Source organism: Oryzias melastigma, linkage group LG17 (assembly GCF_002922805.2).
Source record: "Oryzias melastigma strain HK-1 linkage group LG17, ASM292280v2, whole genome shotgun sequence".
In the NCBI taxonomy this organism is placed as follows: domain Eukaryota; kingdom Metazoa; phylum Chordata; class Actinopteri; order Beloniformes; family Adrianichthyidae; genus Oryzias; species Oryzias melastigma.
Genome location: NC_050528.1, coordinates 20,204,453 through 20,221,203, shown reverse-complemented (window position 1 = coordinate 20,221,203; position 16,751 = coordinate 20,204,453). Strand labels below are relative to the sequence as shown.

Sequence of the window (16,751 nt, the reverse complement as noted above, 5' to 3'; positions counted from 1 at the left end):
AGTGGCCTTTTATTGTGGCCAGTCTGAAGCACACCTGTGGAATACTCATGTTGTCTAATTAGTATTTTGATAAGACGCACCTGTGCAATGCTCATGTTGTCTAATAAGCACCTTGACAAGGCACACCTGTGCAATACTTATGCTACCTAATTAATATTTTGATAAGGCACACCTGTGCAATACTCGTGTTGTCTAATTATCACATTGACAAGGCACACCTGTGCAATACTTATGCTACCTAATTAATATTTTGATAATGCACACCTGTGCAATACTTGTGTTGTCTAATAAGCACCTTGACAAGGCACACCTGTACAATACTTATGCTACCTAATTAATATTTTGATAAGACACACCTGTGCAATACTCGTGTTGTCTAATCAGCACATTGACAAGGCACACCTGTGCAATACTTATGCTACCTAATTAATATTTTGATAATGCACACCTGTGCAATACTCGTGTTGTCTAATTAGCACATTGACAAGGCACACCTGTGCAATACTTATGCTACCTAATTAATATTTTGATAAGGCACACCTGTGCAATACTTGTGTTGTCTAATCAGCACAATAATAAGACACTTGTAAGGTGGGATGGTTTATCTCAGCAAATAAGAAGCGCTCACTATCACAGATTTGTAAACAATATTCAAAAATAAATAAAATTGTTAATCTGTGTTTGTAGAAAACAGTTTAAATCTTTGAGTTCATCTCATGATAGACAAGGTGCAAAAAAAGTATTGCATTTATGTTTTTGTTCAGTGTAGTTACCATTTGGGGTATTCTGAGTTAGTGTTTAAGCTTTAATTTATTATTATTTTTCTTTTTTTTCTTTTTGCATATTTGAAACCTCAACTTTCAATAGTCCGGTAAGAGTTATTTTTAGCATATAGTGAAACATCAACCTTGCCATAATTCTAAACAGACTAAGCTATGTGTGTTATTTTAAGCAGACAGGCTGTGAACAGAACAACAGTTGCTTTGCAAATGCAGTTTCATTTGGCGATTACCATACGCAGTTCAAATGAACATCTGCAAAGAAACTTGTTGATTTCTTTTTTACTATTTTATTCTGTTTTCTATGGTGAATAAAACATTTGAAAACATATTGAAAGAAGTGAAACTTGCTTATGCTTCAGCAATATTCTTACTAAAGTATTAGACTGCCTTCTGTTGAGAAGTGGCTCCCCGTCCTTGAACGTCTCACCAAGTTATATTTTAAGTTGAAGGAGAGGCACATTTCAACAGGTCAAATAAAGCAATTTTATTTTGAGATGGACAACATCTTACAAAACTTTGGAGACCGTTTCTCAGCATTCCTTTAAAACCATAAGACCTAGCCCTCCTTGCATCTCTGGTGCATGCGTACCCTGAATCTTTATACTCAAGTCACTGGTTACTTGACGCCATAAGACAACTTTTGACCAATGCCAATGACCCCAAAATTCTCTTCCCCACTCTAAAAATAAAGTATGTATAAAAATATAGGATATGCTTTAAAGAAAATAAACAATAGGATTCCATAAAAGCAAAATCCTTAAAATTTTTATTTCAAAAAGTAATAAATTTCTATAGTGTTTCATGCAAATTTACCGTTTCTTCACTGTGTTTTGCTTTACACTTGTACACTAAAAATATGAATGTGTTCAGTTTTACACAGCAGCGGTTGTTCAACCAGAAAAATATATTTAACTGGCTGTGGAACTTCATTTAACACACCTGACAATACTGCAATCCAAATGCTGGTTATTCTGGAGCACTGTAATCTTCTGCTCTCGTGATATTTAATGTTAGGTTCCACTCCGAAGGGTTTCTTGTAACAAAAATATATATCCACGCAGAAAATGGGCTGTCATTGCAAAGTGGAAATGCAGAGAAACAAAAAAATACAAATAGGGACTGGCTAATGTATTAGTAAGATGTGTCATAATAGGAAAACTGGACAAATTCTTTTTATTGTTGCCCTGGAAATATATCAATATTTGACACATAAGGTCATTCAAGGTTTAAAAATGCTTTTGGGATTCTTCCCATAATTCTTATGGCAGTGTTGTTTTCGCCCCTCTGCAGGTCTGTAGGGTTCTGGCTGGGCAGGGCTCAATCTCTGCTCTACTGCAATGAACACGGAGTTCTGGGCTCCTTCTCCGAGGAGGCAAAGAGTTGCAGCTGTCCCGCGGACCAGCCCACATGCCAAGGCGTCATCCCCTGTGTCATAGGTCCCTCACTCACTTCCTGCTCCGTCTGCGCCAGTGACAATGCCACCCGCTGCGGAGCCTGTCACCATGGCAACCTCCTTCATCTTGGCTCCTGCCGGCCGAGCATTGCCGCATCGCTGGACCATTATCTGAACTTTGACCTGGACATGCCAGACGCTGAGGTTCTGAGATCTTTTCATTTTATAGTTTCAAACCTCTGAAGTATGTTTGATTGGTGTGGTTTGATCTTAAGCTACGGACATACCGGCCATGTATGGCACATTCAAGAATACACTTTTAGCACATGGTGTTCTCACAGGTGTATCGCTATCAGATACTAGTGCATGAACGCACAGTTGGAAGTATAAAATTTCTAAGTGGTTTCACATCTCTATTCTGAAACATCACTGAATTGGAGTCATATAAGTCAGTCTGGGCACAAACCGCAATCATTAATTTATCCTTCATGATCCATTTTCAAATAGTTTTCACTACCATGTTTTTAAAAGTACACTACCCATACGTCACAACGTAATGATTGGTCAAAGTTCAACTGCTTTAACTTTCAACACATGTTCAATCGTCACACATTTTGTACATAAATTCCAAAAACTGATTTGAAAACTAGCTACACGTGAACGCAGGAGTTTTGTATGTGGAACTCCGAAATGCACATATGTGCACATTTACACATACCAGAGGTGTCCAAATCCAGGCTCCATAACTGGTGTCCAGCATCTTTTCCAACCAACCTGCCATTGAACCCTTTATTGGCTAATCACACCTGATTCAGGTAATCAACGGCAGATAAGGGAGGATTAGTGGAAAACCAGCAGGAGGCTGGCCCTCGAGGCTGAACGCATTTGGTCCACTTAAAATTAACCGGAGTTTGTTTACCCCGATAATGCGGAACAAAGTTTCTTTTGAAATACACACAAACAAATTCTGGTCACCGACCAGGAACTGGTCTTGGATCCATCTTTTGAGGTGGTTTCGGTTCGTTTCCAATCCTCCTGAACTTCGGTTCCCTCTGAGATTCCTCAGTCTGAATATGATCCGATGCAACGCAGCATCTCATTAAAATGTGTTTGGATGAATTCAGGCTCATTAAAACAACTATTGCCGTGATCCACATTGATTCTCACTGTTTTCTTGACAATCTATACGTCACAAACACCTATTTCCCCAGTAACAGTCCTGCTTGTATTCCTTTGTTTTACTAAAGTAGTAGTTAAAACTGTTGAACCTGGCCTTCATGCAGACTCTCAAAATTGATCAGCAAAATAAAAAGTTTGAATAAGTGAAAAATCCTGGCAAACCACAACAACTTCATTTTTCTCTTTTGACCCACCCCTCTAACTGCTGGCCAATGACTGAAGAGATATTTAGTCACATGGGTTTGTTTACAAGGGTTGGACCGAAGCACAAATCTAATGTAGACGCCTGTCTGAATACAGACCAAATGCGATCTTCATGACCCGATCCAGAACAATAAATGGACTTGATCCGAAACAACAGACTTTCCCAGTATGAATACACTCACAGACTTTTCTTTTGAAGCGGTCGCTCAGACATGTATTTCTGAACCGTGTGTGAACGTAGCATGAGATTTAACAATTCTCTAATTCTTTTTTTTTAGGTGAAGTACCTTCTGCAGAGACTGGACAGCAGAATAGAAGTCCACGCCATCTACATCAGCAATGATGTCCGCTTGGGAAGTTGGTTCAACCCTGCCTGGAGGAAAAGGATGTTACTGACCCTCAAGAGCAACAAAAACAAATCCAACCTCATCCACATGCTGATGGCCATTTCTTTCCAGATATGCTCAACTAAGAATTCCACACTGGAACCTGTGCCTGTGGTTTACGTGAATCCTTTTGGGGGCAGTCATTCAGAGAGCTGGTTCATGCCAGTAAACCAGCCTGACTTCCCAGACTGGGAAAGAACTAAGCTTGATGGCATTACCACTGCAGACTGCTATAACTGGACTCTGTCTCTGAACAACAAGTGGAAGTCTTTCTTCGAAACAGTGCACATCTACCTGCGGAGCCGCATAGTCACGGATGATCCAACGGTGAATGAGACTCTTTTCTATGAGCCACTGGACTTGGACGACCAGACGTCAAACCTCGGCTACATGAAGATCAACACGCTCAAAGTCTTTGGATACAGCATGCACTTTGACCCCGAAGGCATCAAGGACCTGATTCTGCAGCTGGACTACCCCTACACGCAGGGCACACAGGACGCCGCCTTTCTGATGCTGCTGGAGATGCAGGACCGGATTAACCGGCTCTCTCCCCCGGCGGTGCCGCCCATCGACCTGTTTTCCTGCCTGCTGCGGCACCGCCTCAAGCTGTCAGCTGGAGAGGTAGCACAAATAAAGGAGTCTCTGCAGATCTTCAACTCCAAGCTTCCCAATGCTTTCCCAGAACCCGAACTGACCCAGCTGTGCAGCTAGCTGGCTCAGCTCACAGCCCGAGTTCGGGAGTAGCTCTGCGAAATACCGCAGAGTTACCATGTTTACACTCGAAGACTAATGGATTAAGCAACTCTGAAGCGTAAATTTTGGGCCTTTATCATCGCCAGCCTTGTCTGGTATTTTATTGTTGCATTTTTACTTTTGACAGAGAACAAAACGCCACACAAACTCCTCTAGAAACTGGTTTCACTCGCTGCGATGTAAACTGGAGGCACCTGTCCAAGGAAGCTGGACTGCTCAAGCCCGAGCAGCTAAATGTTCTACGCGATACGGAACCACAGAAGAGACATCCTTAAATCTACCTAAGACTTCTGCCTTGCCAAGCTGAGAGAAAATTTTGATATTTTAAGAGGAACTCCCAAGCGGTGTTAAGAAAAACACTATTTTCTTTGGATACAGAACAATGGGTGGTAATATATATGTGGTGAATGAACTATGTTATGCTTAACAATATGAAATTTGATAATCTCAACCCTGTTACTGTCTTTGAACATCTCTTTTCACTTGTTAAATTCCTTAATTTCATTTAGAAAACTTGTATCTATTCTTGAAACCCCAACGAGAAGCCTGTAAGTGATGTTCTGTTATTTGGTGGTGTGTCTAAGCCAAAAAAAAAAAGTTATATATATATTGGCAAACAGAGGGACAAAATGTTGCATATGTTGAATTTCTTTTCTTTTTTTTTTTTTTTTAGACCTAAAAATGTTAAAGAAACTGTCAAAAGACAAAAAGGTCTGCGGATACGGCGCTGTAAATATTGCTCCATCTAACCCCGGGTTGTGGACAAGTGCACATCGCTTTTTAGATAACTGAGTCCAAAGACCCAAAAAAATACACAAAAAAGAAAAAATATTTATAACAAAACTCATGCCTTATATGGAAAGTCAATGTTAAGATAAGAAGTACATTTACTTTCTGTGTTTGGCTTCCCAGCGAAGGTTGTATTGCTTTTTATATTTCGATATTTCTACAAAGACAGAGGCTTTCTCCAGACAAATGTGGTGATGCAGCTTTTCCATGTAAACGCAGTCACACTCTCTGCACTTACTTGTTTTGATTTTGGTGTTGTGAAATTTTTTGAGCCACCATTCACAGTGCTCACCAGTACTTGCACAGTGTAATCGTTCTGCAAAAACTGCAATTATTACCAAGTCTCACTAACTTTAGAAATTATTTGGCTTTAATATAGTTAAAAAATGGTTTTGGATATTTTGGTTAAGCCTCAGATGAATACAACTTTTTAATTTTTTTTTATTTTTATCTATTAAGGTCAAGGTTTGTTTGTAACAGAGGAGTATTAGGGCCAGTTGTACTTTTAATTATTAGGTTAACTTTGTAAATTTATGAGTAAAAAAGTCATAACTGTTAAATTAAAAAAGTAAATGTTTCAATATATGACTTTTTTTTTAAGTTGTAAATTTATACATTTAAATAACATACATTCACATCTTTAAAACGTGAATTTTTGACAAAAAGACAATTTTTACGAGAAAAAATGTCAAATGTTTGAGAAAAAAGTTACAACTGCTAAATTAAGAGAGTAAAATTGGAAATGTATGACTCTAAGACATGAACCAAATTTAGTTTGGTTAGTTTAGATTTTTTTTCTCATACATTTTTAGTTTTTAAAGTTGTAAACCTATGAATTTGTACATCATAAATTATCAACTTTAAATATGTACATTTTTGACAAAAAAGACAAGGTTACGAGAGTCGTAAATTCTTAAGAAAAAGGTCTGTTAATTGAGGTTGAATTAAATGTCTGTTAAATTATGCAACTTAAGTTGTAAATTTACATTAAAAGTCATTGACCTAATGTAGGATTTTTTTCCTGTAAATTAAGGTCTTTTAAAGTCTTAAATGTATTCATTTACATTTTGTAAATTCACAATTTTAAAACACGTGAGTTTATGGGGATCAAGACAAATTTACAAGAAGTCAGATTTTTGAGAAAAAAGTTGTAACTTGTAAATTACAAGAACAAAGTAATAAATTTACGACTTTAAAAGTCATATTCCAAATTTAGGATTTTTTTTCCTCATAAATTTACGTGCTTTAAAGTTGTAAATGAAGTCATTTAAATGTCATAAATTCACAGCTTTCAAACAAGTACATTTTTTACGGAAAAAGGAAAATTTACAAGAAGAAAGTCCTGCATTTATGCGAAAAAGGTCGTAACTAAACAATTCTGAAAATAAATAGAAGACTTTTTAAATCATAGACCAAATTTAGGATTAGAAAAATGTATGTTATTTAAAGTTGAAATTTATTTTTGTTTTTTTTTTTTGTGAAAAAAACAAAGTGAATTGCGAGAAGAAAATTGTAAATTTACGACTTTGTAATTTAAAGGCAAAATTAAGAACTTTTTCTCTCGTAAATGTATGTGTTTAAAGTTGTTAATTTATTAATTTAACTGATGTAAATTCACGACTTTCAAACTTGTCAATTTTCGGGTAAAAAAGAGGAAAATACGGGAAGGAAGTTATAAACAAAAACACCAAAGTTCTCTTTTCGGAGTCCTGTTTGGAGTTGAAAGACGTAGAGGATTCTGTGAAGCTTTGTTGTCAGATAGTTTTTTAAAAAAAAAAAGAATTCTGAACCTTTTGGTGAGCTAAATTAAATTATTAGCATTAGAACATTGAAAAAATTATGCTGAAACCCGGGCCTCTTCACACGGATGCATCGCACAGGCTTTGAGGAGATCTTCTCTTTCGAATACAAAGAATGGACTGGAAGTGGACAGCTGCAGGGATATCGATTACTTCTTATTTTGTTTTTTTTCTAGTAAATTTACGAGTTTAATTTCATAATATTATTTTTTTGGTGGCCCTAATACTCCATGATAGTTTGTATTTTAATTCTAGCTTTTTTTTTTCTTTTTTCAAAAGCAGCTGTTCTTACACAGTGATTGTCTATTTGATGACGACGTTCATGGGTTTTTATTTTACATTTGCTTTACTAATTTCTCACTGAAAGTTTGCGAACACGAACAATTTTCAGCTGTTCATCTGTACTCAGCTTGGTCAAGTAAAAACAAGTGGTTTATCTATCTGGGGTATTTTCTTTTCATTATTTCTGTCTCTGGAGAAGTTTGGAGTTAACACAAGCCTTACACATTTTAAGAGCAGGACTCCCCTAATTTACACTTTTCACAGCCGTTTTCTCCCATAATGAAATGCAAAATCGCAGTTAATTGGGTCACGGTGGGACCAAAGTTGTACATCAATCAAGAAGAAATTAAAAAGTATTCACTCTAATAAGCACCAGTTCATCCATTGACGATCTGGCACCAAAGTTAGTGGTAGGGTTAGCAGCTCAAATGGCCAAATGACTTAATTGCACTTGATTAATTGGCTATCAACAGCTGTGGTCATCTATTTATAATCACATTTAGCTTTTTGGAAACATTCGGCTATGATACAAGGAAGGAAATTGCTGTTGCCTTAATATCTGAAGACTCCAAGTTAATATCAGACAAAGCTAAGGCCAAGTTATTTACAATGGTAAAAAAATATATATATCTGAAGGTGTAAACTTGCTAAGGAATCACCAATGATTTGATAAAAACAGCACAAAACAAAGTATTTCTCTATAAATGGGATTTTCTACTATATGAATTAAAACTAAAAAATAATAAAAACAGTGCAATACTCCAAACCTTAATCTATCCTTAGAAATTGAGCCATGTAAGGAAGCATTGAAATAAAAAAATATTAATTTAGTGATTAACATAAAACTATGTTTATTTTGAAGGAGCATTGAAATATGCATATTGGATACAAAAAGTGTTTTTTAAAAGCTTTTGAGACCAAAGCAAGGTTATTTGGACTTCTGTGAGCAAATAATAATAATCTATTAGTATTTCAGCAAAAGCATCTCATATCTACGGTCAGGCATGGCTTATAATTTAAGTTTCTTTATTTTAAAATGTATACAAGTTAAACTTAGGATGCATGCAAGCAGAATTGAACTTGAATACTTTTGTGAAACCTATCAGCAGTTCAACAACAGAGAGTCAGAAATAATACTTTTAGGGATTTGGTATAGAGTGGAGCTACAGGGGGGCATGACCCGTTTTTTGTGTCAATATTAGCATCATTATTGAAAGCGATTTAACCCTTGTGCTATCCCAGGCATCTTCTCGTTGGGAGTGGGGTCATCTGGACCCCACAAGACAGAGCGCAAAATCTTCAGTGGTTCTTGATTGTCACTGGTGTCCATTTCAGACATGAAATCATGTCCACATCTTTCGTCCACATTTGTCATGGGATGGATAACATCAGTGTAAGGCTAGAGTGATCTGGACCCCATAAGATAGTACAAGGGTTAAGAAATCATCAACACAAGCCTCTTTAGGCATTGCTAAAATAACCAAACACTAGTGCTTAAAATAACACGAGTAATGGCTCCTCAGCTAGATGAATTTCTGTTTTAATTTTAATAAAATTAACAATAACTGTTTTCAAATAAATATTTTTGGTTCTTTCATTTGAGATGCCCTTCCCCCTCCTGTTTTTGTTTAGCCCCCCTTCAAAAGACTACTGCACATCCCCCACTACCCCTTAAAATGTTCTTGCTCCACCACTGGACTGAAATTGAATCCTATTTAAACACAAGCAATCAAATTCTAAAGAAAATATTGATCAATTCCATAGTGTGAGAAAATGAACACAAAACCGGGAGAGATTCTTCTACAACAAAATAAGAGACGAAGTCCTCGAAGAAACAACAGCACTTAGTGCTTCATACACATAAAGGAAGCGCTTTTCCCCTCAGTACTGAAGCTCACTTTAGTGTTTTCAGCACAGGAATACTTGACAACACAATGCAAAGCCAGTTGTTTTCCTTTCAATCTAACCCAGCCAAGAAGTTATTTTTTTCACTGGTTGCAGCAGTTTATTTGCCAAATCAATAGTTAGTTTGAGCGCTGGCATAACCACCCTCGACTGCTTTTGGGCTTTTGTTTGGAAGCGCATTACAGTACAATACTTTATGCATTAACACTAACACATCAATTGTTATTAAGATTTTACAACCACAAGGTCAGCACACACATCAGCTACTGTTTTAATAATTAGAATATCTAAAATAAAGTTTTTCTGCCTCATATCACCCTCATTTTTATATTCATAAAACAAATACATATGTAGACCAGGGGTCACCAACCTGGTGCCCACGGTACCCATGAAGTAGCTCTCAGCTTCAAAAAGGATGGTGACGCCTGCCATAGACCGTACCTATAATTTTTCAGCGTACTGTGTATGTATATATATATATATATATATATATATATATATATATATATATATATATACATATACAGTAATCCCTGTCAGTTATCCGCGAGGGTTGCAGACCGGACACATCCGCGAATATACCAAATATGGAAAACTCCACCCCTGCGGATGAAGGACATCTGTTACCGGTCCATGTTCATCAAAAGCACTTCTGATCATTCTTTGTAAACATTTGATAATGAACATTGGAGTATTGCTCAACATAAAGAGTTTTTTTTTTTTTTTTTTTTTTCAGAACAGAAGACTGTACCGGAGCAACAGTGTACTTTACGGTGCAGATGAAGAGTGTCACTCTGTCTCTCTATCTCAGCCTTAAAACCAGGAGGGCTTTCTTCCTCCTTCATCAAATAATAAACACCTGCTCAGGATTATAATTATCCTCCGCGATTATCATCTTCAGCATATCAGGATTTATTTTGCCCACTTCTGAGTCAGCTGATGCCATTTCTCCATGCAGTGGCATGGAGAGAGGAGGGAGCGCTCTTCTCGCTTCGCAGGCGGCTCCACTGTGCGGCGTTGCACCTCAGCACCGACACACATCCTTCAGACGTAAAAAATTAATACAGGCGTCTTGATTTGTTGGAGCTTTTGAGAAAAACTGGAAGAGTCATGGGACTGAAAAAATATCTGCGAATATGTGAAACCGCAAATAAAAAACACAAAGATGCGGAGAAGCACTGAATATATAATTGATTTGATATATATTTTAAAATCATAATTTGTAATTTTCACCTTTTTGTACTTAAGCACAGACTTATTATTAAATTGATTGTAAAGTAAATTTAAATTAACTCGGTGAGTTCAGGTGTCTGTGAAAGATGACAACTGGATCTAAAGTTTCTCTGTCTTTTTTTTTCCCCTAACAGCTTCTTGAATTGGACCCGTGTGTTCTTAGTTGACACGTTAATGGCACCGTGGTGCACAGTGTGACAAAAACAGAAGCGTTCTGTATGCGTTCTGAGTGACTCACCTTGGATCAGTCGACAAGTTATAAAATATATCATCTACATTCATGTTTAAGAGTCTGACGTTGAACGTTCACACCTTTACTGACCATTTAGCACATCAATCATGGGACATACTTCATGGCAAGGATGGGGAGATTGGCTGACTGTAATTTTTTTTATTTTTTTTTATTTTTTTTTTATCTTTCTTACCAGGCACCCCTGGTGTAGACCAATAATGTGCTTGACTAAATTAGTTAAATTAAAGTAGAAGTTTCTGGAAATCCTTATTTTATTGCTTTGTATATTTATGTTAGATAAACTGATGATAGTTTAAATGTACAAATGATTTTTTTATAGATCAATTTGACACAGTTACAATTTATTATTTAGCTATTCACTCCACCATAAACAGCAAACTTGTATCCTTTTTGTTTTCTTTATAAAACTGATTGAGTAGACTTTAGAGTGTTCCCAAAAAGTTGATGCTTTGTTCTCTTTTTTTTTCTATCCGTTTTGATAATGTTCCAAAGTCAAGCACATGTAACAAAGGCATCCCACTTTTCAGAAAGTAAGAGGCAAAAAACTGAAGCCCTGAGAATGACTCAGATGCGACTTCTGCAGGAGCATAAACATGTACATTTGACCTTGAAGAACTCTGAGATCTTTTTTGGCACATTTCTTCACTCTGTCACACATCACTGATTTTTTTCCTCTACTTCAAGTTCTGCTCCTTTTTTCCTTTTTAGTTTTTCAATAGCTCATATTTCTGCTTCAGTTACTCTGAACTCTGTCATCGCTAAGAGAACTTCAGTTGTTAAATATCTCCCATCAAATTAAGTCAAGTTTAATTTTTCTTTTATTGGTAATTTGTAACAAAATATTTCTAAGTAATATTTTATTAGACTTTCTTCCATATGACCACTTTCTGAGAAATTGGATAGAGAAAAAAAATCTGAATCACTAACAGGTAAGTATGTCATGTCTGCTGCCTCACTTACCTTATATGGCCAGGCTTCCGGTTGGCGTAATCTCCAGCGATGTAATTCACCTGTTGCTGCCTCTTCTTAAGCACGCCCCTGTCTTCCACCCTTCGCCGGAACGTCTCAGATCCTCTGTTTACCTCCAGCCACGCATTGATTTGACACGCCAGTCAAGTTCCAAACTCCAGCCGCCGCCGCCGCCGCCGCCGCCGCCGCCGCATCAGTCTCGCCTCATCCTCAGTCTCGCCTCAGCCTCAGTCTCGCCTCAGCCTCAGTCTCGCCTCAGCCTCGCCTCAGCCTCCTCTTCTCCCTCCTGGATTGTGGATCCCAGCTGTGTGGAGTACTATTCCCCTACGGAGAACTTCTGTTTCGCCTGCCCCGCCTCATTGCGGCGCTCTCCTCTCCTCCACTCTCGTGCATCACCTTCCTCTCCCGTCTCACCGGAGACCCTGCAAGATCCTGCGCCCCCTGTGGTCCGGAGGTGTCATTGCAGAGACTAACCATTTGTGACTGAATAAATTGACTTTTTCCCTTTCACTCCTGGGCTTGCTTCTTTGGCTGTCCTAGATACACCAACCTGACAAAGTAACTTTGATGAGGAAACTTCAAGAAGTTGTTGGAGTCTGTCATTTATTTGGTTGTGAATTTGACACCTGCAACCTCTATTTAATGTTGTTCCTGACCTGACACAACCTGAGCATAACAGCAACAAAAATGCACAGCAGCAACTTTGACCCACAAAGACAAGATGGGGCAGAAGCAAACTACTAAGATTGAAATTTTTAATATGATTACATAAGGGTCTTCCCGTGTTCTAGTTTGACTAAGCAACAACATCTGAGGCACAACTTAATCTATGCTTAGCCTTTAATCATTCTTGATCTGAAAGATTAAACCAGCTTGGCAACAGCCAAAACAGAAATTTAGTGGTTGACCTCTGATCAGAAGGTTGCACATGCAATCTGATTCCCACTCTCTCTGTTTCATGCACCAAAGTGGAGTTGTGCACAACACTAAACCCCACATTGTTCTTGGTAGCTTGGCTAGCCATCAGTGTAAGAATGTGTGCATTGGACTGCTATAGGTGCTTTGGGCCTTGATGTAGGTAGAAACGAGTTTCTTTACACCTCTTCACACTTAAGTTGTTTACTTTTGTAATGGACACACATTTACTGGCCACTTTATTAAGCATACCTGTCTAACTACTTGTTAACGCAGATTTCCAATCAGCCAATCACATGGCAGCAACATGGTCAAGACAATCTGCTGTCGTTCAAACTGAGCATCAGAATGAGGAAGATGGAGGATTGAAGTGACTTTGACTGTGGGGTGGTTGTTGGTGCCAGAAAGGCTGGTCTGAGTATTTTAGAAACTGCTGATTAACTGGAATTTTTATCCACAACCGTCTCCAGGGTTTACAGAGAATGGTCAGAAGAAGAGAAAATATCCAGTGAGCGCCAGTTCTATGGGCAGAAATGACTTGTTGATGCCAGAGGTCAGTGGAGAATGATCAGACTGGTTCCAGCTGATAGAAAGGGAACAGTAACTCAAATAACCACTGGTTACAACCGAGGTCTGCAGAAGAACATCTCTGGATGCACAGCATGTCCAACCTTAAGGCAGATGGGCTTTGGGACCAGAAGATCACACAGGACCACTCCTTTCAACTAAGAACAGGAAACTGAGGCAACAATTCACACAGACTCACCAAAACTGGGTAATAAATGACTAGAACATCATTGCCGCCTGGACTGATGAGCATCCATTTCTGTTATAACATTCAGATGGTAGGATCAGACTTTGGCATCAGTAACATGAAAGCATGGATCCTTCCTACCTTGTATGGACAGTTCAGGATAGTGGTTGTGTGATGTGTGAGGGACATTTTCTTGCCACACATTAGGCCCCTTAGTATCCATCGGGCATGGTTACAACACTAAAGCATACCTGAGTATTGTTACTGACCATGTCTATTCCTTTATGACCAAAGTGTACTCATCTTCTGATGGCTTCTTCCAGCAGGACATTGAGCCATGTCATAAAGTTGGAATCATCTCATACTGGTTTCTTGAACATGACAATGAGTTCATTGGACTCAAATGGCCTCTACAGTCTCCAGATCTCAGCCCAGTAGAGCACCTTTTGGAAGTGGTGGAAAAGAAAATGGCCATCATGCAACTGTTGGATGTTATCACGTCTACATGGAACAAACCCTCCGAGGAATGTTTCTAATACCTTATTTAATCTATTCCACCAAGGATTAAAGCAGTTCTGAAGGCAAAGGGATCCAACCTGGTACTAGCAAGTTATACTTAAAAAAAAATGGTTGGTGAGTGTGTATATTTCCACATTTCTGTGGTTTTACCAAGACATTCTTGAGAATCCACTTTCTTGGAAATAGTGCCTTTAGAGTAGACCCCATTTGAGTAATAAACTTATTGAGCCTTTTTGTCTTCTTGGTTCTGTGCAAACCTGCACTGAGTTGCCGTTGTGCACAGTAGGTGAGTTAATACATTTGATTGTAATGTGGAGGATTGAGGAAGTGGCTTTGATAAAATTAGCTCCACACACTGTGTCTGTATCTACTCAGTGAACAATTATCATTCATTACTATTGGCTGTCAACGGTCTACGAGCTTTTCCCCTCCTCACTCTTTCCTAATGTCCTTCAGCGATCAGCATGGAGCTGTCATCCTGTCAGTTATCCGTCAGCCTGTTGATTCAACGATCTTTTGTTCAGCCCGGGTAGATGCTTGCATACCAATTCCTCTCCGTTTTTTTACTTACTTCCTTTTCTGTCTAATCCATCTTTTTTCCCTTTACTTGTAGTAGTTTAGACATGTAAGCAAATAATCAATTTGAAACTTTACCATAGTGTGATGTGTTGATCTGGTAGAGGGAGGAAAAACTACATGCTCACAAAGTAGAAACATGCAGTCTTGCAAACGGCCACAAGTCATTTTCTTGTGATTGTTGGATTAAAGATTCATTTTAAAAATTAGTTTGAATTTAAATTTCCTTCAAGAATGTATAGTTCAAGCAAGGATGTAGTTTTTGAAAGATACAATGACTCTGACATTACTTATTTTAAGAGCCAAAACGAAAAAATACAGAATTTTGAGGTTGACCCGTAGTAAAAGTATCTAGTATTATAAAAAAAAAAAGTATTATATAACTTGTCGACTGTACTACAAGTATACTTAGTCCATACTAAAAGTGAGGCAGTATATATGAAGTTTACTTTATGTATACTTGCTATATATTATGAACTTGAAATGTTACAATTGAGTCTGTAGAAGTATTCAGTTAGTATACTTCCAACACTACACAGACATGGAATATGGTATACCTGATATACTCAAGTATACTTAATAAAATAACCTTCAAGTGTGCTACTTTTTACTAAGGGGAAGTAAGTCAAAACCATTTCAACAGTCAACAACTCATTTAAAATGTTGCCAGTTTCAGTTAAAATGGCTTTAGTCTATAAAAATGTGAGGCATTATACTTGCAGTTTAATTGTACCTATATCTGGTAAACCAAAAGTGTTTCAATTTATCTTAGGAAGTATTTAGGTAGTATATTTTCTACACTACTCATAGATGGTCTGTAGTATACTTGCTCAGGTATGCTTGATAAAATAAAAAGGGTCTATTATGTGTCAGGTCAAATTTCAATATTGAATACTACTTGAATTAGACTCGCATGCTTGTGGTTGCATTCAATATTTAGTCAGCAAGGGTCTGAGAATTTTGAGTTTTACATCTAAAGTCATCAGGGAGACTGGGAGGAAGGTACTTTTAGTGTCATCTGGAAGGCAGAAAGCAGATAAGGAGACTTGGTGGTGAAAAGAAGAAGTCCAGGAGTGTCTAGAGGGTTAAAGTTTGGCTAAGAAAGAATGGGACGCTAAGAGGGCAGAAGAAAGCCGACAGAGGAACAGGGAGATGCAGCACAAGGTGAAGGTGGAAAAGGCCAAACGAAGGGCACACGAGGACTTGTGTAACAGGGTAGACACAAAGGGGTAGAGGTGGATCTACAGGAGAAGCAGAGAGACAGAGATGGAAGGATGTGCAGCAGGTTAGAGTGAGCAAGGACAGGAATGGAAATCTGTTGACGGGTTCAACAAGACTGATGAAAAGATACAAGGAGGTGATTAATCAGGTAAATGATAGACAGCACAGAGCAGGAGAGGTGGCTGCTGTGGAAGAAACAGGACCGATCAGCAAAAATGAAGAGGAAAGATGAAGAGTGGAAATACACCGTGTCCTGACAACATACCTGAAGAGGAATTGAAGTAGAGATTTGGATTGGGATGGTTAAAGTCCCAGTCTGATTATCTTTTGATAATTGTAACTGTTTCCAGTCGTCTTTTAATTATTATTATGCCATTTTTAGCCCAAATCAAGACTTGTGTCATTTTCCTGGACATAGTTTCTGCAGAGCAGCAAGAGTTCGTCCACAATTTTGTCTTTGACTTGTGAGCCAAATTGTTTGTATGGAGTATGCTCATCCCCATTTCCCATCATCTGCTCTTCTCCAGCACCTCAAAACCCAATTCTAACATTACTGGTGCAACAAAAATGGAGAGAAATATTGGAAAAAAATTTTCTCTATATATGTCCTCCATCATGAGAAAAGTACTAGAAGAACATGTAAGAAACACCATTTTCATTGGAGTTTTTTAAACACAATCTTGGAAAGTGAGAGGGTGCCAAAGGAATGGAGAAGAAGTGTTCTGGTGCCCATTTTTAAGATCAAGGTCAACGCGCAGAGGTGTGGAAACTGAAAAGAAGCTGATGAGTCACACAATGAAGTTTTGAGAAAGACGAGTGGAAGCTAGGCCGAGGTC

General features: G+C 38.1%; 1 protein-coding gene across 3 annotated transcripts in view; it reads left to right on the top strand.

Moving 5' to 3' along the window:
* The window catches only part of brinp2 (bone morphogenetic protein/retinoic acid inducible neural-specific 2), a 241,809-nt gene extending 234,081 nt beyond the window's left edge, over positions 1 to 7,728 (top strand). For all 3 annotated transcript variants that reach the window (XM_024273754.2, XM_024273753.2, XM_036216474.1), the window contains 2 exons: positions 2,073 to 2,379; positions 3,837 to 7,728. In XM_024273754.2, coding sequence (XP_024129522.1) covers positions 2,073 to 2,379; positions 3,837 to 4,658 — 1,129 coding nt within the window. In that variant the 3' untranslated portion in view covers positions 4,659 to 7,728. The remainder of the gene's footprint in view (positions 1 to 2,072; positions 2,380 to 3,836) is intronic.
* The last annotated feature ends 9,023 nt before the right edge of the window (positions 7,729 to 16,751 follow it).